At 53.8% G+C, this 20,370-nt stretch overlaps 7 protein-coding genes across 7 annotated transcripts; 5 read left to right on the top strand and 2 right to left on the bottom strand.

Moving 5' to 3' along the window:
• Positions 1-1,352: 1,352 nt before the first annotated feature.
• Positions 1,353-2,386, top strand: ColSpa_02413 (putative sterigmatocystin biosynthesis P450 monooxygenase STCB; the record flags this gene model as incomplete). Its single annotated transcript, XM_049268625.1, has 2 exons — positions 1,353-1,917; positions 1,974-2,386. 2 exons carry the CDS (start codon positions 1,353-1,355, stop codon positions 2,384-2,386), a joined length of 978 nt encoding a protein of 325 aa, XP_049124582.1.
• Positions 2,387-6,175: 3,789 nt separating this feature from the next.
• ColSpa_02412 (nephrocystin-3) lies at positions 6,176-9,409 on the top strand (the record flags this gene model as incomplete). The annotated part of the gene is made up of 3 exons (XM_049268624.1): positions 6,176-6,929; positions 6,977-7,205; positions 7,276-9,409. 3 exons carry the CDS (start codon positions 6,176-6,178, stop codon positions 9,407-9,409), a joined length of 3,117 nt encoding a protein of 1,038 aa, XP_049124581.1.
• A 573-nt stretch (positions 9,410-9,982) lies between these two features.
• Positions 9,983-10,586, top strand: ColSpa_02411 (succinate dehydrogenase assembly factor 4, mitochondrial; the record flags this gene model as incomplete). The annotated part of the gene is made up of 3 exons (XM_049268623.1): positions 9,983-10,201; positions 10,340-10,439; positions 10,504-10,586. 3 exons carry the CDS (start codon positions 9,983-9,985, stop codon positions 10,584-10,586), a joined length of 402 nt encoding a protein of 133 aa, XP_049124580.1.
• Positions 10,587-10,822: 236 nt separating this feature from the next.
• On the bottom strand, positions 10,823-13,183 carry ColSpa_02410 (putative ATP-dependent RNA helicase ucp12; the record flags this gene model as incomplete). The annotated part of the gene is made up of 1 exon (XM_049268622.1): positions 10,823-13,183. The coding sequence occupies one exon, from the start codon at positions 13,181-13,183 to the stop codon at positions 10,823-10,825; it is 2,361 nt and encodes a 786-aa protein (XP_049124579.1).
• Positions 13,184-13,650: 467 nt separating this feature from the next.
• Positions 13,651-14,109, top strand: ColSpa_02409 (GTP cyclohydrolase 1 type 2; the record flags this gene model as incomplete). Its single annotated transcript, XM_049268621.1, has 3 exons — positions 13,651-13,687; positions 13,754-13,997; positions 14,055-14,109. 3 exons carry the CDS (start codon positions 13,651-13,653, stop codon positions 14,107-14,109), a joined length of 336 nt encoding a protein of 111 aa, XP_049124578.1.
• Positions 14,110-14,261: 152 nt separating this feature from the next.
• On the bottom strand, positions 14,262-15,616 carry ColSpa_02408 (protein transport protein SEC9; the record flags this gene model as incomplete). The annotated part of the gene is made up of 2 exons (XM_049268620.1): positions 14,262-14,321; positions 14,381-15,616. The coding sequence occupies 2 exons, from the start codon at positions 15,614-15,616 to the stop codon at positions 14,262-14,264; spliced, it is 1,296 nt and encodes a 431-aa protein (XP_049124577.1).
• A 2,002-nt stretch (positions 15,617-17,618) lies between these two features.
• On the top strand, positions 17,619-20,237 carry ColSpa_02407 (GTP-binding protein 2; the record flags this gene model as incomplete). Its single annotated transcript, XM_049268619.1, has 1 exon — positions 17,619-20,237. One exon carries the CDS (start codon positions 17,619-17,621, stop codon positions 20,235-20,237), a length of 2,619 nt encoding a protein of 872 aa, XP_049124576.1.
• Between the last annotated feature and the right edge of the window lie 133 nt (positions 20,238-20,370).

Here is a 20,370-nt window from a genome sequence, read left to right as displayed (position 1 = left end):
GTCGTGCTGCATTAGCTTGCAGCTCAAGGTGATGGGGTTGCGTGGGTCGACGTATTAGTTGTGTGTAGGGGCCGTCGAGCTCACCTCGGAATTTGCCTGTCACTGGTGAGGCCGGCGATGTCTCTCCCAAGGCCTGCCCATGCCAACGGGTTTTTCGTTGCTTCTTCCTCTTTAGTCCATTTATCTCATCGTATTATCGACTGCAGGCTTCTTTGTCTCCATTGGCTATTCTCCGTGACAAGCCCAACGCACCACGCGTGCCGTATACCACGTTCGCCGCCCGCTCCCTCCTCTCCAGCCGCAACTCCGCCAAAGGGACAAAAGAAGTGCGCTTGTTCGGGAAAGGACTCCTTGCAGCCACTTGCCGGCGCCTTCTTCAGAAACCTTGACCGCATCTGCAACTTGACTGAGATATAAACCACACCATCCGGCCTTGTCATTTCCCACCTAGTCATCTACTACACAACAACTTCACAATGACACGCCAGCTCCCTCAACTCTCTCGACATGTCGACGCCCAAGGCGGCGGATCCGGCCAAGCTGCCCGAAGCAAAGCTGCCTACACAGTACGTGAGGCGCCGTTCGGGGCCCCGCGGCCCATCCGTATCATCGGGGTTGGCGCCGGAGCCAGCGGGATCAACCTGATCCGCACCCTCAGAAACACGCTTGGTGCTTCGATGTACGAGATTGTGGTCTACGAAAAGAACGAGGACGTCGGAGGCACCTGGTTCGAGAACCGCTACCCGGGATGCAAGTGTGACGTGCCCAGCCACAACTATCAGTTCACCTGGAGGCCGAACCCGGCCTGGTCGAGCTTCTTCGCGCCCGCAGCCGAAATTGAGGAGTACCTGTGCCAGATTTGTGACGAGGAAAACCTGCGGCCCTACATCAAGACTTCGCATCAGATTGTAGGGGCGGTTTGGTCCGAGCCCAAGGGCATGTGGGATTTGCAGATTAAGAGCTTGGAGACCGGTGCTGTCTTCGAAGACCATGCCACCTTTTTCATCGACGCAACCGGTATTTTGAAGTACGTTTTAAGCTCAGTCATGGTTGAAGTTCGCCGTCTGACTGCTACAGCAAATGGAAGTTCCCCGACGTAGAGGGCTTGTCAGACTTCGAGGGTACTTTGATCCACAGCGCAAACTGGCCCAAAGATTTCGATTACGCGAACAAGACAGTGGCTGTCATTGGAAATGGAGCGTCTGGTGTCCAGATTGTTCCGGCCATTAGGCCCCGTCAGTTGCCCTGCTCGCCGCTCCATTGGTTCGCAAGACTTACGCCGGGTAGACGTGAAGAAGCTTCACCATATCATCCGTACACCGAGCCTAATCATTCCGCCTCGGATCACAACAATGAAGATGGGCCATTCTGCTTCTCTACTTGAGGAAATCGAGATGGATGAGGAAGAGCGCTTCTCAGCGGCGACGATCGCGAAGTTTCAGAACGACCCGGCTTTCTACAAGAAGTTCGCGCAGACCCTGGAGATGGATTCAAACATCAAGTTTGCCATTTCTCTTATTGCCGGCAGCCCCCAGCAGGCATGGGCACTAGGGAAGACGAAGGAGTTTATGGCGGCGATGCTGAGGGGCAATGAGGAGCTCTGCAGGCAGCTGATACCCGATTTTCCCCTTGGTTGCAAGCGACTTACTCCTGCGCCTGGGTATCTCGAGTCTTTCCACGACCCTAGGGTTTCTCTTCACACTGATGCTATCAAGCGCTTCGTTCCTCAGGGCATAGTACTGGCAAATGACGAGGTCTTAGAGGTCGATGCTATCATCTGTGCCACCGGCTTCGATTCTTCGTTTCGCCCGGCTTTCCCGCTTGTTGGTCGACAGGGCAACTTGCAGGACGTCTGGTCTGAGCAAATACCAAAGGCCTACATGTCCCTTGCCGTTGCAGGCCTGCCCAACTACTTTAGTAAGTCGAGTCGCTCTCGATTTTATCATTTCAATGCTGACTATCGCTTCCCCCAGAGTTCCTAGGCCCCAACGCTCCCGTTGTACAAGGCGATGTTTTTACACTGAGCGAGCACATCGCCACCTACATCGCCAACACGATCCACAAGTGCCAGACACAGGGCATCCGGTCCATCGTCCCGTCGGAAGCCGCCGTCGAGGACTACTTCGAGCACATCACTGCCGTCATGCCGCGTACCGTCTTCGCGGGCGGATGCAGGTCCTGGTACAAGCAGGGCGAGGTCGACGGCCCCGTGACAGGGCTGTACCCTGGAAGCCGGATGCACTTCATCCGCCTGCTGGAGCACTTCAGGGGCGAGGACTGGGAGTACACGTACGAGAACGCGAGGCAGAACCGGTTCGCGTATCTGGGCAACGGCTTCACTGCGCCGGAGATGGCGATGCTCAAGGCTGGAGCGCCCGGTTCGTAAGGTAACGCCGCGTGAAGGCGTGGGTCAACATGACCTTGTACATAGACAGGGGTTAGATGGCTACACTTTGTCCTTGGTGGTTCGGATTTTGGGTGGTCTGCAGGCGTTGATTTGGGTTAGGTATCTTGCGTTTAGGCACGACGAATTATGAAGTCCACCTCCGGCACGACCGAACCAGGCGACAGTAAAAGACATGTGACAAGGTGTCTGGCCGATCGCGGTCGCCTTTGGGATGCGATCCTCCCTTTTCCCGCGTGTTGGTTCGAGCCCATGGACTGAGACCCCTCGGAGGAGCCGCAGCATGCGGGAGTCGTCCGATGTCTCGGTTGCTGAGCCACTTAGTGGTCAGATCTAGGCGACTTGGCGCAGCGTGTCGGCATGCAGCCCGGGTGACTTGCGTCTTTGCTGCTAACGCCAGTGGCGGGGTTGCCGCGTGAAAGGGCGAGGCTTGGATCGAGTGACAATAGCGTTGTCTTGCGGCGGCTGTTTTGGGCGGTTGTCTTGGACTTTGAACGAGCTTGGTGGGTTCAGGGTTTCCAAAGCCGGGGGGTGGGGGGGGGGGGGTTGGTTCAGTCCATGGAGGTCAAGATGATTGGAACGGAGGCCGGGATATGAAGTGAGGAGTTGGGTCGAGATCTTTGAGGTTTTGCCTGGATCACGTTGCTTACTGCGTGTTGGGCCGCAGGATTGATGAAGTGTTAAATCATGGAACCGCATGCCTGGCAATGAGGAATCAGGTTCTTGCTGAGTTATGTGCATATATCACCCAAACTCATATGGTTAACTGGAACATGATACAGTCTCATACATCTCAACACAAACACTCATAATTGAGAGTGGACTCCAGTTGCAATTCAGCTCGCCATTGTATTCAAAGAGAATCGCGTGTGTAGTGGGTATCTCTTGAGCTTGTTTATATGGAGGTTGGTTCGATTTGAAGGTCGATGACCTAGATATCGTACAAAATAATTTCTACGATGTTTCAACTCGCGGGACCGAAGAGAGCTGCCAGGTACGTTACCCATGTGGCTGACAGTGGTTGTGTTCATTGATTCCATGTTCTTGGTCACAAAAGTTATCTTCATCCTCAATCGTAACGTGTAATTGGTCCTTGACACTTGCGTATCCGTTCTTGAATCAACACACACGAGCTTCGTGTGGATTCGCCTAGAGTGTTGCGTGTATGTCACCATCCTCTAAGCCGATGCTGTTTGCTGTGAGGTTAGCGGTGGCCGAGGGCTTTCAGAAAGTGTCGTTCCCATCCTGAGAATCGTTGCTCGGGCGGTCCCTTTACCGAGCATGTTTGCATTGATGGTCGTCTCTGGCGCTTGGGTGTCTGCTGTCCTCACTCTACGTCGTTCTCAGTCTTTGCCATCCGTACTCTGGTGTGAATACGGCGTTTTTTTTTGTTGACTATTTTACCCAGACATTTGTGTATGTCCATTGAGCGCGTACTCTAGTTAGACGGCCCGTGACTGGAGATGGACGTAAGTCTAAGGCGAATTAAGATTGCATGTTACTGAATGTGTCTTTTGTGGGTGTGGTTCATCTTGAGTAGACTCAGTGATTGCTTCAAATACGGACACCGTCAGCAGAATGAAGCCTCGTGCAAGTCTATGAAGATTTCCAAAAGTTTTGAATTGATTTTAGTAATAAGTAAAACATGTTTCTTTGTAGTTATCATGAATCTCTAAAGCCTAGATCTTCTCTTGTCAGCTAAGCACATCTGGGTACGCGGTATCTGTGCCAGGAAGGAGTATGATATATGACGAGAAAGTGTCAGAGTAGCCACATATACACACATGCGACTATTACACTCCAAATGTGTTATGCGCAACTTCACAGTTCTCAGGTATTTCCCGGCCAGCCTTGTCCCTCCAGTCGAGCCCGAGGTTCTAGTTCTCCCTGCGACACTGAACGACCTGATCGTATATCTCCCAGAAAACCAGCCTACTAGCATATGCTAGATAGGTAAGTTCGTACATGAACCTTAGGGATAGGATAAATCACACCTTTAATGCGACTATCGCCCACATCGTGTGTCCGGGAGCGGCGAAGGGGACGGCGGCGAAGGGCTCATCTCAAATGAGAGAAATCACATATGCGTTAATAAGCCCGAGATAACCGCTCATAGTGGTTCGATCCTAGTATTCAGAAGATACAAGAAAAGAAGGAATAGTGATGATGAGAAAGGGCGGGAAAGGATGTTTCCTGACGAATAGGGCGCCTGTGTGGTAGCCCCCTCCCCGTAGCGCCAATCCGTTTAGCGGTCCGACCCGCCCCGTAGCGGCCGGCGCTTACGAACAAACACTGTGTGGTTCTTTGCCAACATCATTGTCTCTTCCCATGTTATTCCATTTTCAAAGACTGTCCTTTACGCTGAACAACAAACGTTTTCTACAATCGTAGGTCGCAAGTGCGACAGATGCATGGTACTTCCACATTCCGACCAGCGTCTTGCGCTACCAGCACATCTCGCCTCCTCATCCACACCGCTCTGCCCTCGACGGCATCAGATGGCGGCATGGATTGCCGCCCCCGTTAGACCAGGATCTGCGGGCAGGCAGACTGTGCGGCTCATTCAGTTGGCTATCTTCTCGTCCGCCGAAGCACGCAGGCAGGGCAGCAGACCCGTTCCGTCGGGTCAGGACAGGCTTTAGGAGTGGCTGCGCAGTTCACACAGCCAACAATCAATCACTTGAAAGCCTGCTCTCGATGAAACACAAGGGTTGGTTCTCGGAACTGGCAACCCAGAAAGGACATAGCATGCTCGTTGGTGTGGCCGTGTTCCCCTTCATCCCCTGGCAAGTGCTGGGCGCTTATCAGGGATTGTGCATCAGGCGGTCTCCTGAACAGGCCTCCAACGGTCTCGGTGCCTCCATCGAAGGGTCGAGTTCGACAGAAGTCTGTTGGTTGGGCTGATTAAAGAAGTCCTTTATTCCGGTTCTTTCCCCCGCTTGCACAGATCTTGTGTGTCCCTACTCTGAATACCGAGCCTTGCACTATCCCCTCACGCGTTGTTTATCCTGTCTAGATGATTATCGGACTCATTTTTTCGGAGGTTTGATTACTCCTTTTAGATTACGTCCAATTCCATATCTGGCTCTACATCTGGTTGAGTCCCTAGTTTTACTTTGATCTCAGCTTTGTAGCCACACTAAACTATTTTCGCGATGGCGAACGAAGGGCCAATCTACTTACTATCTCTTGGTAAGTTTCCCAGCCACCTAAACGACGGCAGTATGAGAAGAGTCTCACAGTGGAACACTGCTGTTGTCCCTGTTGCCCTAATCCCCTTTGCGCCTATTTATCCCGCTGGTCCCTCTGTCGCATTTCTTTTTGTACTTTAATATGGTAGGAAAATGTACAGATGACACTGATCAACTGACACAATGTAGATGGTGGAGGGATCAGGGGAATATCGGAACTCGTCATACTACACGAGATAATGAAAAGGCTCGAAAAGGTGGCTGGCCTTGATAAGATACCCAAGCCGCGAGACTATTTCCACTTGATAGGTGGCACAAGCACGGGAGGGTAAGTCGACCGCTCCAACAGACCACTACCACAAAAGGACATGGCTGACAATCAGCCAACGTATAAAGACTCATTGCCATCATGCTCGGACGCATGGGAATGACAACCACGGAAGCCATCGATTGTTACGAAAAATTCGCAGAGAAAGTATTTCGCAAGAAAAACCGTCGTTTCAATAGGACGTTTAAAGAGGAAGCACTCGAAAAACTCATCCGAGATATCGTGGCTCAAAGGAACTTGGAAAAGACCGTCATGCTCGACGCTGATAGGGAAAAGGGCCTCACGTTTGTCTGCGCCGCCACTAATGGAACCTACACTCCTTATCTCTTCCGGACGTATCGGGGAAGCAACAGTCCATCAGATCCAGTTGCTGATACGGCCAGGGCCAAGTTTCCAACCCGTAATCAGGCCCATAATGTTGAGATCTGGGAAGCTGCTCGAGCAACGACTGCAGCACCGACCTTCTTCCCTCCTATCTCCATCAAGATCGAAGCGGACAGGAACGAGTACGTGGACGGGGCCGTGGTATTCAATAATCCTGCCCACCTTGTGCTCAATGAAGCCGAATCCCATTTTGGCTCCGGACGAAAGTTGGGATTTCTCTTGAGTTTGGGGACCGGACTGAAAATCACGGACAACGGGGCCAACGTCGTTCCCAACGCGGAAGCAGCGGCGAGGAACACTGAGCCTGCCAGGAAAAACAGCGGCGCCCTGATATCAAGGGGCACCATTAATGTGCTAAAACACGCAAAGCAATCCATGACCGACCCGGAGCCGACGCATCACGCACTAGAAGAGCGGTTTCGGGGCACGCCTTACGCCTATTTCCGTCTGAACTTAGACCGTGGCGCCGCAAATATCAAGCTTCACGAGTATAAGCAGATGAAAGTGCTGCGAGCGGCCACCGAGGAGTATCTACGGAACGTCCAGGTTTCCGCGGATATCGATAAAGTGGTCAGTATGTTGCATAAGAACGAAGGTGTGAATATGCCTTTGGACGCCGCATGTAAGTTTTCCCCCAGCAGTTATTGCCCGCTCTCTGATATAAGAAAGGCCGCGCGGTATCCGATGAGGCATCAAAGCAGGCCATTGCCCAGGAAATTCAAATCAAAAGCATCGCCAGCCCCCAATTCACCGGTAGAAAAGAGATTCTTGGGAAGATGGAGCGTCACTTCTGCGAACGTACACAGTCATCGCCTCGGAGGCATCTTAGGATCCATGGTATGGGCGGCGTCGGTAAGACGCAAATTGCACTTAAGTTTAGGGACTTGTACGGGTCACGGTATGCACCCACTCCGTTCATGTTCACGCCCCCCCGTTGCTTTCCACATCTTTGACACCCAATATCATAGGTTTGCCCGGGTCTTTTGGATCAACGCCGCCAGCGAGGGCTCTATTTACGAGAGCCTTAGAGTAATTACAGCTGAACTATTTGGAGGACAGCCAACCAAGCCTGACATTGGGCGAGTACACCAGTGGCTGGAGCGGAATACGGAGGAAGAGTGGTTCCTAATTTTCGACAATAACGACTCAATCGACATAAGCAAGTATATTCCTCCAGGAAACACCGGAAACATTCTCTTCACCAGCAGAAGCGACGACGTGTCGCCCAGCCTCGATGGGGATCAAAATTTACTTATAGAGACCATGAAAGAGGACGACGCTTTAGCTCTTCTTTTACGAGCATCAAAGAGGCACAAGAAGGCGTTCGACGCGAGGGAGGAAAAGCACGGAAAAGACATCATCCAAGAGTTGGGATACCTCCCACTGGCTATCGATCAGGCTGGCTCGTACGTGCACAATCAAGATTGCTCATTCGGAACGTATCTACGCGACTTTAAGGAGCGACGGAATGAAATCCTCGGCGATTGTCTCTACCCGGGAGTGTTCGAAGACAACCCGGCCGTCTACGGTACTTTTGAACTGTCATACGAGGCACTGGAGAAGCGGTCGAAAGAAGAGACTTCGAGAGGACGGGCCGCAATGAACGCCCTTCGGATCCTGAACGTCTTTTGCTTCTACAGCAATGAAAACATCCCGGGAGAGATCATCGGTAGAGCGGCTACGAACAGCAAGACCGATAGGGAGGCACTGGGGAATGCGGAAAGCTTAGCCCCTTTGGCGCTCTTCGACCTCAAGAACGACAAGTCCTGGAACGACAGAAACTACCTGGATGGAATTTCTCTCTTGAGGAGCTACTCGCTTATCAAAAAGTCTGTGGTTCACGATGATTGCCACTCGATGCATGTCCTGGTCCATTCGTGGGCCCGCGACCGGATGCATGCAGATGTGTTCAAATTCCAACGCCAGGCAGCTCGCTCCATTATCTTCGACTGCTTTCATCAAAACTTCAAGTTTGAAGACGAAAGGTTTCTCGTTCAGCTGCTGCCGCATATCAAAGCATGCCTTGGCCACAAAGGCCTCGAGGATGTGGACTGGTTTAAGCGAACCAGGCAGGACAGCAAGTATGCCAGGCTTCTGAGCGCGGTGGGGATGTGGCGAGAAGCCTTATGGGCTCTCGAGGACATTGTAGCAGAGAGGCGCGAGAACCTCGCGGCTGACAATTGGCTGATTGCAGCCGCCCTTTGGGACCTGGGCAAGATGCACAAGTCGTGTGGAAACCTCGGCCCGGCAGAAAAGACCCTGCTAGAGAGCACAAACCTGTTGAACAGCTGCAACGAGCCGGGCTGGGCAAGCAGAGTGGTCCTGGACATGGGCATCGACCTCGCTGAGGTGTACATCCAGCAGGCGCAGCTGGGGACGGCCGAGCAGATGCTCACCTGGATCGCGGAGTCCGAGGAGGAGAAGGGCGGCAAGAGCCCGCAGCTTCGCCGTGCGGTCGCGGCCCTGGCGACGACGATGCAGCTAGCGGGCGAGATTGACAAGGCCGAGAGGCTGGAAGCAAGGTCGTTGACATGGTGTATGGAAAACCCCAAAATCGGGGAGGGCCATCGGGCGACTATGAGGGCGATTAGCAACATCGCAACACTGAGGTCTGCCAAGGGGCAGCACGAGTCGGCGGATGAGATGTGGCGGCACGTGCTCGAGGTAGACGAGCGGTTCAGGGGCAAGGAGCACCCTATTACGCTGCAGTCGAAGCGGAACGTGGCCATCGGTTGCGTCAAGTTGGACAATCTTGAAGAGGCGGAGAGGTTGCTCCGGGAAGTGTTGGATGTTGGCGAGAGGGTTCTGTGGCGGGAGCATCTCGACATGCTCGTGACGATGGAGCATCTCGCCGGTGTGCTGTACATGATGGGAGAACTGCACGAGGCGCTGGAGCTGCAGGAGGAATGCTTGGAGGGTAGGGTTCACGGGCTTGGGGATCATCATCCCCTGACTGTCAAGGCCAGGGAAGGACTCGAAAAGATGAGGGTGGGAGCCGTCATACCCGTCGCGGAACAGGTGCTTTGGCAGAGTGAAGGGGCTTTGCTACCCGGGGACAGCAATATGGCCTCGCAAAGCATGAACGACAGATACCTTTACTGAAGAAATATATGTCTTCATTGGATTGTGTTTACCTGCATAGAAGATACATTGTTTCTCTGAACCCAATAACTAGTCTAGAGTGGTAGATTATCCTGAATTGATGCATACAAGTGGAAGAAAGTGCAGAGTTCAAGAGTTCCCATTATCCCTTCTATTATCAGAAATATTCACTTCACATCGACATGAAAAGATGTAGCCTTGACGCGAGAGGTTGTTAACTTCTTCCTACGACTTAGTCTGACTGCGATTGAGGCTGGCTTACCACAGATGAATGCCACGACTGATATTTAACAGTAGTAATAAACTTCATTTTGACACTGTGTGGGTCTCCGATTCGACTTCACCTCGGGAAAATAGTGACCTGACAGCTAGGGAATAAGCGTCATTCAATATCGCGATTTCGAGTCTTCGACAGTCAAAAGAACTCAAGATTGGAAACAACAGCGCGTTCGATCTTGGAGCCAATTGTATTGATATCTGCACAAGCCTTCGTTTTTTAGCAACTAGAAGCTTCCGGCCCTAGTTTCCCCCCCAAAAAAAAACCAATCCTATCCCATCAAGAGATCGTTACCAATGCGGTCATCATCGGTCTTGAGAATGGCCTCGGCCTCCGTCCCCAAGGGTAACGGCCTCCGCCCCGCGCCGATGGCTCTACTGCCGCCCATTCCGCTGTACCGCCGCCTGCTCCGCGCTCACCGCAAGTACCTGCCCTCCGAGATGCGGGTGTTGGGCGACGAGTACATCAAGGCTGAGTTCCGCGCGCACCGCAACGTCGACAACCCGGCCCATCTGGTTAGACTTGCCCGTCCCCCCTTTTCATTGGAGAGCCCTTTGACGTCTCGCACTCTTCTTATTACAACGCCACTTCCAGTGGCGAGCCGCTTTCAATCCTGATAGTAGAAGAGACGTTTTAACTGACACCTCTCGTAGATCGGCTTCCTGACAGAGTGGCAGCTGTATGCTCAGAAGATCGAGGGCGATGAGTGGCGTGGTGAGAAGATCGACCCCGGCAAGGTCGCCAAGATGAGTGGTAAGTCTCGATTACATCACAGTCCAAGGAGGCTTTGATGGGTGGCTAACAGCACTGGCCGTAGATGAGCAGATCGGGCAGCTGTATGAGTTGATGAAGGCGATTCGCGAGAGGCGCGAGCGGGGCGAGGAAGAAGAAGAGTCATGATGACCCGACATTGACTATCACCTTCAAGCCTCCGGCACATCGTCATCAAGGGGTATGAGTTCAGCGTTGAAAGTTAGGTCTAATGAAACTTCCCAAGGGACAAAAAGAGACCCTTTGAGGGCAGAGTGTACAGTACAGATGAAGATTGTTCGATTACACATGTACAGTTTCATGAGTACGTCTAGCTAGAATGTAAAACCACTAGAGCCATCTACATTGACTTCTACACTTGCTGTCTATGCGCCGCCCTCCAACGCCTCTATGATCCAGTTTGCTTGGATGACGCTGACCTTCTTGGCATAGTTCTTCTGCGTGAACACATGTTCCAGAAACATGATGGCTTCCTTCTTCTGCCCATGCAATACACTCGCTGGGTGGATCGCGACGACGTGCTTGCCTTGCGACGTGACATAGCTCGCGTCCGGCGCCAGCACGGCCGTCTTGGAGACGAAGCCGCGCAGGAAGCACTTGAGCAGCGCCTCGGCCTGCTCAGGGGCAAGCGGCGTAAAGGGCTGCGGGTCCGGCGGCGGGGCCTCGGAGAGCAGGCCCTCCTTGAGGCAGAGGCTGCGGAGCTGCTTGCGGATGTTGAGCGCCGTCTTCATGTTACGGATGTTGACCTTTCTCTTCTTGCACCACTGGATGCGGTCGGCGTTCTCGGCGGCATACTGCTGCATCGTCGTGAGGTACGTGATGATGTCGCCCTCGCGGCGGTAGAGCTCCTTGCGAAGCTCCTCGATCTCCTCGCGCTGTTCTTCGGACTGGAGCTGGTGAAAAATGTCGTCGCCCGAGGTGATGCAGGAAATGATGTCGATGGCTTCGAGAACGCAGTCAAACTCGGGTTTGGCGGATGCCAGGAGCACGGCACCCAGGGGCGCTGCGATGGGGAAACCAGCCATTTTGCGACCGGCTTCGGTGATGGTGCCGTCGTCTGCAAGCGCGCCGAGACCATGGAGACTGACTAGTGCTCTCTCGATGGCCTCGATATCCGGGGTATCCATCAGGGGGAACCCAAGAATATCGTCAATCCCTCTGGCCTTCATTGTCAGAACAGCACCCAGGACATCGATCCTCAAGATCTCTGGTAGGTCGGTTTCCTCCAAAGAACCGAATGTGCCTTCAGTGTATAACCTGAAGCATTTACCGGGCCCTTCACGACCGGCACGACCGGTCCTTTGGATTGCAGACGATTTGGAAATTGGCTTGGCCAGGAGTGACTCCATGCCGAGGCGAGCGCGGAACTGCTTAACCTTGGCCTTGCCGCCGTCCACCACGTAGCGCACACCGGGGACAGTGACAGACGTCTCGGCGATGTTGGTTGCCAGCACGATCTTTCTCGTAAAACCACCCTTGACAGGCTGGAAAGCCGCGTGCTGTCCTTCCATCGAAAGCTGGCCAAATAAAGGAAGAACTTTGATCTTCGGAACATTGGATGCCAGCGTTGCGGCATACTCCTCTATGAGCGACTGCGCAGACTCGATCTCCTCCTGACCCGTCAAGAAAGCCAGAATGTCGCCTGGCAACGGCTCTTCTGTGTGGATCTTGAAAATGGTCTGCAGAAGAGATTCCTGGATATCTGGCACCGGCTTCGGGGTATGTACCGTCTTGACCGGGTACTGGCGGCCCTGAATCTTGAGGACCTCGACTGAGCTGGACTTGTTGCCTTCGACATCCTCGACGGTACTCCCCTCCTCAGTATTGAAGAAACCCTGAATCCGTTCAACGTCGGCAGTAGCACTCATGACGATGACTTTAAGAGGAATGCCGCCACGGCCCTTCCGATCGCCCAGAAGAATCTGCTTGAGGAAACCGGACACCAGGTCGACATCGACGCTTCTCTCGTGAATTTCGTCAACGACCACCGCGCTGTATTGCTTCAAACTCGGGTCCCGCAACAGCTCCTGCAGGAGCATACCCTCGGTAAGGAACTTAATCTTCGTCCCCTTGGGTACTTGATGGTCAAAACGAACCGAGTAACCAACCATTCCCTCGCGACTCTCCCCGAGCGGCGTCCCGGCTTCCCGCGAGACTCGATGGGCCAAAGTCGTGGCGGCAACTCGACGAGGTTGCGTGACCGCGATCATGCCGCCGACGCTGGCCTCTCGTCCATCCACGCTGACCACCTGTCTCCTACACCACGGCTCCCTCACCAGGAACTGGGGCACCTGAGTACTTTTACCGGAACCGGTCTCACCAACGAGAAGAAGGACGTCTTTTTGTCGCATCCGTGCCTGAATGTCTTCCCGGTGAGCCCAAATGGGCAGTTTCTGCCGGATTTTCAATAAAGCCGGGTCTTCCCTCCATCTTGGCCCTCGGTCTGATCTCGGCCTGCCCTTGTCGTGCGGCCTTTTCGATTGGTGCTTGATGAAAGATGGTGCTGTGTGTTCCGGCTTCTTCGCATCTTCTGTCACGGATTTTGATGCCTCATTTTCTGTCGTTTCGAGTGCCTGCTTCGGTTCCTGCTTGACCACCTTCTCCTTCTTGGCGGGAGGGTTGAGGTAGCCCTCGAGAGAGATCACTTTGTTGCCGACTTTGATGACATTCTTGTCGTTAAGCTTTCTCTTTTTGGAGGCGCGTTCGCCATCTGGGGTTGGCGACATGTTTTGCTTTGAGACTTATCTGGTGGAAAATCACTGAGCGATCTGTAGTTGGAGTCGCAGTTGAGAGGTGAACTGGTTGTAAGAAGAATTTTTGAGGGTCCCCTAGCTCCCACCTGGCACCCTGCCCGTTCTTGATTGGGCACTGTCCCCGCATTTTCATAAGGCGACACTGTGTGATGCACCTATAACCTGGGCTTCCAAAGCCAACAGGGGGGATGCTGTACCTCTTAAACCTGTCGCCAGACGACGGGACGCTCTGCATCGGAGTTGTTTTCTAGAAGAAACTGCCCGCAGCTATTATGTCGGTTCGAAGATCGGTTTCCAGCATCTTCTTGCGTGGTAATTGCATATTGCGTCGTTCTCGTCTTCTCCCCTCTCGCCCAACTGCTACCTGTTGTCAAGGGTTCTCCGATTTCACAACTGGGCCGGCTAAATCGCTCCATCGTCACATCGCGACAACTTCAACAATGGCGGATCGCTTCAAGCTCGTGTACACTGTTCCAGGTAAAGGCGATACCTGATGACTGATTCATAGTCATTCCGACTAACTGCATACAATTTGTTTCAAAGCCTCTCATTTGGCGGCGACCAAGGATGCCGTCTTCAAGACAGGCGCCGGCGTCTATGACGAGGGCAAATACGTTCAGGTCGCGTTCGAGCTCACCGGCTCCGGCCAGTTCATGCCTGTCGCGGCCGCCGGAGCGGATCCTCACACTGGCGCCGTCGACCAGCTTGAGAAGGTCCTTGAGTACCGAGTCGAGATTTTGTGTGTTGGGCGAGACGTCACCAAGGCTGCGGTAGACGCCTTGAAAAGGTACAGTTGGTCCGGTGCATATCAAGAAAATGTACAGCCAAACTAAAGTAACAGTAGCGCTCATCCATATGAGGTTCCGGCGTACGAGGTGTACAAGTTGGAAGACTTCTAATTGCGTTGTAACCGCACTGTCTTATATACTAAGAGAGACGCCAGTCTACAGGCGAACTCACGGTTCTGCCAATTCATGTGTTCCATGCTTCAAGAACAAGCCACTTCTTACGATCCGTAACCTTTAAACCAGTGAACGTAGCCTTGACCCGCTTACTTGATGCGGTTCAGGCGCTCTCTGTTCATTCTGACTCCATCATCGACAGCATCACTCTGTAGACAGGGTTAATCATTGCTTTAATCAACACGGTATTGGAACCGAGTAGACATACCTTCTGACCAATCTTGTTGATCAAAACGTTTTGTTGGTCAACCTCCCTCATCTGAGCCCTGGCGAGACCATTCAGACGTCCGACAGCACCACTCAGCTGATCAAGGCCATCATCAATCTGATCTTCTTGCCGCTGAGCAAGTGCATTGCCCTCTTCATCGCTATCATCCTCGAGGGTATATTTGGATCGCTCAGCCACGCTTGACTTTGTCTTGGCCTGCGGCCGACCGGAAAGAGTCAGCTCTTTGAAGGTCTCCTCCATTCGTTGGTTCGTCTTGAAGGCCTCGTGTCGAGTCGCTTCGCGTGTCTCACGCTCAACGCGGTGTCGTTCGAGGACTGCCGCATCACGTTCTGCCGCACGCGACTTGGATGTGAATGGGTTGCTGACATGGACGGCGAACATGCTCCTGTTGAGTGTCTTGAGCTCTTTAGCTCGGTCTTCTGCGACCTTGTTGTGGTTCGTCGCCATGTCAAGGTTCTTCTCAGTGTTATGCAAGCGTTCGCCTTGGGCGCCCAATCGGGCGAGGGTTGCTCGACCGGTCTCTTCCGCCTGCATAGCGGCTTGCAGAGCTCTGTTGACGGTCTGAACCGACTCTCCTCTAACCTCGTTGATCTGCTGCTTGGTAGCACGGTATTCCTCTGCCTCCTGCTCCTCGGCTGTGAGCTCACGAGGAGCTCCATAGCCGCCATATCCTCCATCTTCGCCAGGGACGGCAGACTGGCCGTACCCCCCAGCCTGAGGCTTGTTCTGTTGATATCTGTCTTGCGCACCGCTAAATAGCTCGTCACGCACAGCGTCGGTATCGTTGCTGTTGGTCCGGCCCAGTCCTCCATAGCCACCGGGCCCGCGAGCCCCGGCAGCAGCAGCGCCTGGTCGCTGGCCCGACCCGTAAGCATTTTGGTTGTTGTCGTAGCGGTTCGCTCCGTAGCCGCTTGCAGCCCCGTACTTCTCGGCACCGTAACCGCCAGCAGCTGGGGAGGGGCCGCCGGCTCGAGGACCGGCGGGGAGACCCCCAGGGGCACCGACGCCGGGTGCACCCGCTCGCGCCTGCTGGTAAGGCGTCATGCCGGCAAACTTGTTTCCATCTTGGGCGTAGGGGTCGTTGCCGGCGGGGACTTGGGCGTAAGGGTTGTCGTTGCCTTGGGCGGGGGACTTGCTCTTGCGACCGAAGAGAGCAGAGCGGCTGGCATCGTCGCCGTCGTCGCCGCCCTTCTTGCCAAAACCGAACTTCTTCATGGTTACACAAAGGGACGTAAGACGGCGGAGGATCTAGGTTCGCGGCACAGGTGTAGTAGGGAATTCTGTCGGGATTCTGGAAGGATACAAAACGCAACGTGCTCCTACAAAGTTAATCGAGAAGCAAAACGAACAAAAGTAAAGGAGAAGATCAGGAGAGAGAAAGGGACGACAACACGGTAGCAGAGAGCGGTCGCGGATACAGATGCAGCAAGAGGGACGGGCTGTCCCCAGCGGGCGGGTGTGTGCAGGGGGGGGAGGGGGGTCAAGTAGCAGCTTGATGTGGCAAAATCGGGCCTGTCTTGGGTGTGTTTCGAAGGCGGGCGGGTGCGCCCCTCAGGGTCTAAGCCATAAAGTATTCGTCAGGGCCTGATGGTTTGGACCTGACTGAGGGATTGGGTTGGGCTGTGGGCACAACGATCCCGAAGCGCCTCCATGGAATATGCAGCCGACCGGTACTGGATCCGGGTTCAGCGTGGTTACCGCCGTGCAGCATCGCTGCGATGGCGGGGAGTCTTTTTTATGGCGCAGAAGTGGGCTGAACAATGGCGGTGATGATGAGCCTATAGCAGGCCTTGGTGCTTGGCTCAGCCTCGACTCTAGCGCTGGAAGCTTCGTGTTTGTCTTGTCACTCTGCAGCTGGCTCCGAGTGTCTTGTCTTATCCGCAACCGAATTCCAACGGCAGAAAAATGCGGCAGGCTTGCTTACTCTTGCAATGTTGGACTGAACAAGCCCGGCGTATCTGTGCTTTCCGAGCTATGCATTATGCATCGTCCAGACTGTGCAGTACGTAGGAATTCTGCCGTCCCCCTCATCTTCAAATGTAGTAATGTCCAGCAAGGTATGCTGTGGCTCCGCAATTTATCTCGACGAAAAGGAAGGGGAGATCAGCGAAGCCTGATCTTCGAAACTAACGAGTGCCCGTCAGTGCAGGCGGTCCCGTCCACTGATGTTTTATTGATTTAAGATTCAAGACTCCGTTCCTGGCGAATGGCCAAGCGGCTGCGGCGACAAAAGACCCTAGGTGCGTATGATTGTACCTGGGTACTGGCCGAGGTCCCCTAATTTCTAAAGGCCTGAGTGCTTGCAGCCTGCAGCAACAGCGAAGACAAAGACTGACGGTCGGAGACACTGCACCTGGCCGGTACCGAAGTGGGTCTAGTACATTCTGCAGCAAGACGGAGCAACTCAGCAAGATGAGAGGAGATGAAGGTACCTACCGCTCTGCCAGGCAGCCAACCTCATGAGAATGAGACCTTGATGCCGTTCCTCGTAAGGTGAATGATAGATCTGATGAGCACCAGCCACTGCACACACGACCGATACTCAATCATGGCTGTATTCCAACATAGACAACACGCGATACGAGGCGACCCTCAGCAAGGAGCGCGAGTTGCCTTAAGCGGCAAGGGCAGGAACCGAGGCTCCTTTCAGAGCCGCTCCTGCAAATGCTAGGTGGGCTCGTGGAGTCACTAGGTGGTGGATTACCCGCACTTTCTCCGCAAAGTTGAGCCACTCGGTGGCGTCGGTTTCCCGACTCCTTGGACCTTTACTCCTGGCCGACTGCGTCACACTTGGGCTGAGACCTCACCGGCCTTCGAGTCATTCATATTCAGAACCGTAACGGCGCCAAAAACTCATCGTCACCCAAGCCGTTCGCTTCTTGAATGCGTCTTGGAACACTCAACCTATTCATCGATAGTTGCCCACGCTTTCACATTCATAATGGCTTCCCACTAGGCTGCTCGCCGAGCTTCCCTCCCAGCGCTCCAACGTTTGCAACGACGCCTGATATTCACCGCAAATCAATAAACGACTTTTGATCATCAAGATGATACCGCGTATAGCATCTCGTTCTTCTGCTCTTGTAACTGCAATAGCCCATCATAACCGGCGTTTGTATCCATATCAACATTGTCATTGACTGCAAAGATTACAACGACCCCTACCCTGCAAATTAGGCGCATTCGCCACTTTATTCATCTGTCTCGAGCATCTAAGATGGCTTCCGGCTCAATCTTCACTTTTGACACCGACCCCCAACGGGTCTCTTCTCCCTGGTTGGCCCCCGAGGACCCAGGGAGGAAACCCAGGACCGACGATGGACAGATCCAGCCCGGGCACCTGTCAGACTATGGTGTGACAAAGTTGGAAGCCGAGCCACAAGAGGGTCCAACTGAATATAAGCTTCATCTCTTGTTGCGACCACGGCGTACCTATACGACCATGAGCACCATCACTTCTTCTCACAACCTCAGAAACCCGGTCACTCGCGCCTCCAAGATCGCATCGGCAGCTCTATCGGCCTCAAGCCAGAGTCGACAAGTCCGGTTACAGCAATTGACGACTCAATTGCTTTGGAGACTTCAGCAGTCATGCGCCTACCATGCTCTGAACCCCAAAGACCTCATCATTCCAAAGCTTCCCGATGACACGGACGACTTGAGTCAGGCCATGACGCCGCACAAACCTCCCCCCGGTCTTGAGGAATCTCGTGGGGCTTTATACGAAATTGGGGTCGCCGACGACGGTACCCTCGTAGGCTTGACCAAGGACGAGATGGATGAGAGCATCACGACTCTTAGGGTCATGGCCGCTACCTTGGGATGCCGGGTCGAAATCCTTCGCTATGTCATAGTAGGCGAATGCGAGTGGCTCGAGACGTCAGAATTGGTCGATAACGAAGCGACACAACCTGTTCAGGTTGCCCGACAGGGAAGACTTTGGGTTGTGGAAGCGCTTGTTACTCCTGACTATTCAACGCGCCATGCTCAGCCAGAGGACTCCCGAGAGAGCCGCCGCGGAACCAAACAATCTCCAAGAGCCAAGGAGCCTGTTGTGCCACCAAGCAGAGGGCGTTCCACCACCGATCAGCTGAGAATAACTCTCACCGGACCGACAACATCGGGAAAATCCACTCTTCTGGGGACACTCTCTACTGGAACAGTTGACAATGGGCGTGGGAAAAGTCGCATTAGTCTGTTCAAACACCGACACGAGGTAGCTTCGGGGCTCACCAGCTCCGTAGCACAGGAGCTCATAGGATACAAGGACCATGCTGTCTTCAATTACTCGCAGGATCATGTCGAGTCGTGGATCGACATCCACGACAGCGCTGAGGATGGACGTCTTGTATTTGTCTCTGATTCAGCCGGCCACCCCCGCTACCGCCGAACGATCCTTCGTGGTCTTTTCGGCTGGGCTCCTCAGTGGACTGTTCTCTGCATTGCTGCAGACGACGCAGACGCAAGCTCGACCAAGGACGGAGCTAGTTCCTCGGCTAACGAAGTTCTAGGGGTTGCGGGTGCCGGCGTGGACCTTGCAAAAGCCCATCTGGAGCTGTGTCTGAAGCTGAAGACACCTTTGGTCATTGTCATCACAAAACTGGACCTGGCCACCAAAGCAAGCTTGCAGCGAACCTTGGGCCAGCTGCTAACACACATCAAAGAGGCGGGCCGAGTTCCCAAGATTCTTCAGCCAGCTCTGCATGGCGCCCAGGAATGGACCACCATCTCTTCGGCTGACCTTGACAAAGTTAAGGCCACCACGACGGAGATGAAGCGAGATGGGGACTTGCTTAGATTCATTCCCATCATCCTCACCAGTGCTGTTAGTGGCGCCGGCATTGGCTTGACCCATGCCCTCTTGGAGAGCCTGCCCCTTCCACCAGCGCCCACTGCACAGGATTATATTGGAATGGCACTCAACCCAGAACAGCCTTCGTGTCTTTTCCACATTGACGACACCTTCAGTCTCCCAGCTTCCTATGCTTCCCTTGCCGAGAATCCGAACCAGAACGACATGGGAACCGTCGTGTCCGGTTACTTGCGGTTCGGCCAGCTCTCTGTCGGAGACAGCATCGTCGTTGGACCTTTTCCCTCGGGCGATGACGATTTCAAAGGCATGTCGCCAGAGGACCGGTCTTCTCCCGGCAACTACGGCCTGTCTATATCCCATCCTGCGTCGGCGGAGCTGGCTAAAATTGCGATACGTAACACGGTCGCTGCCTCGACCATCAAGGGAGAGTGGCACAAAGCCAAAATTGTTAGCATACGTAACCTGCGGTTGCCTGTCAACACTCTCGAAGCTGGCCAAGTTGGCACTATTGGCATCGTGCTAGACATTGCCCCGGATGATTCATCCGAAGGAGCTGTCGAGCCGCCAGTAACTGCTCCTCGGATTCGAAAGGGCATGGTTCTGGCCATCCCATCCAAACACATGGTGGACACGGGCATGTCTCTCCAGGCAGCCAGCGGGTTAACTGTGTCTTTCAACGACCCAAATGCAGCGTTTTTGACGTGCGGTTCCCTTGTCAATGTTTACGTCGGCAGTGTTCGCGCAGCTGCCAAAGTCAAGGGGGTCACCAGGCTGCCAACCAAGGATGAGTCGAGAGACTCGAACACAGACGAGGCCGAAGAGATCTTCAATATGAATGAGCACGATGAGCACGCCTCTGTTGCCGAGCCAGAGTTCTCCGGGGGTGTCCAGGCAACGCTCGAACTATTGACTAGCAGAGAATGGGTTGAAATGGGCTCGCAGATATTGGTGCTCGAGGGAGGCCGTAACGATAGATCTGGATTGGAGGGATTCGTAGGCACCGTTGTGGAGATTGTTGATTGAGCTGATTTAGGGTGCATTTGTTCATCCGAAGAGGAAGCGCGGCGTTATTGATTGCGGGTGTCGTATTGCTCGTTGTAGCGCCACGCCAGCGTTGTTTACTTCATTGATATCTAGGTATGCCATCGAATATATC

This window comes from Colletotrichum spaethianum, assembly GCF_022836535.1.
Source record: "Colletotrichum spaethianum MAFF 239500 DNA, contig04, whole genome shotgun sequence".
In the NCBI taxonomy this organism is placed as follows: domain Eukaryota; kingdom Fungi; phylum Ascomycota; class Sordariomycetes; order Glomerellales; family Glomerellaceae; genus Colletotrichum; species Colletotrichum spaethianum.
Note: the sequence above shows the minus strand (reverse complement) of the source record. Positions and strands in the feature narration are given on the sequence as shown.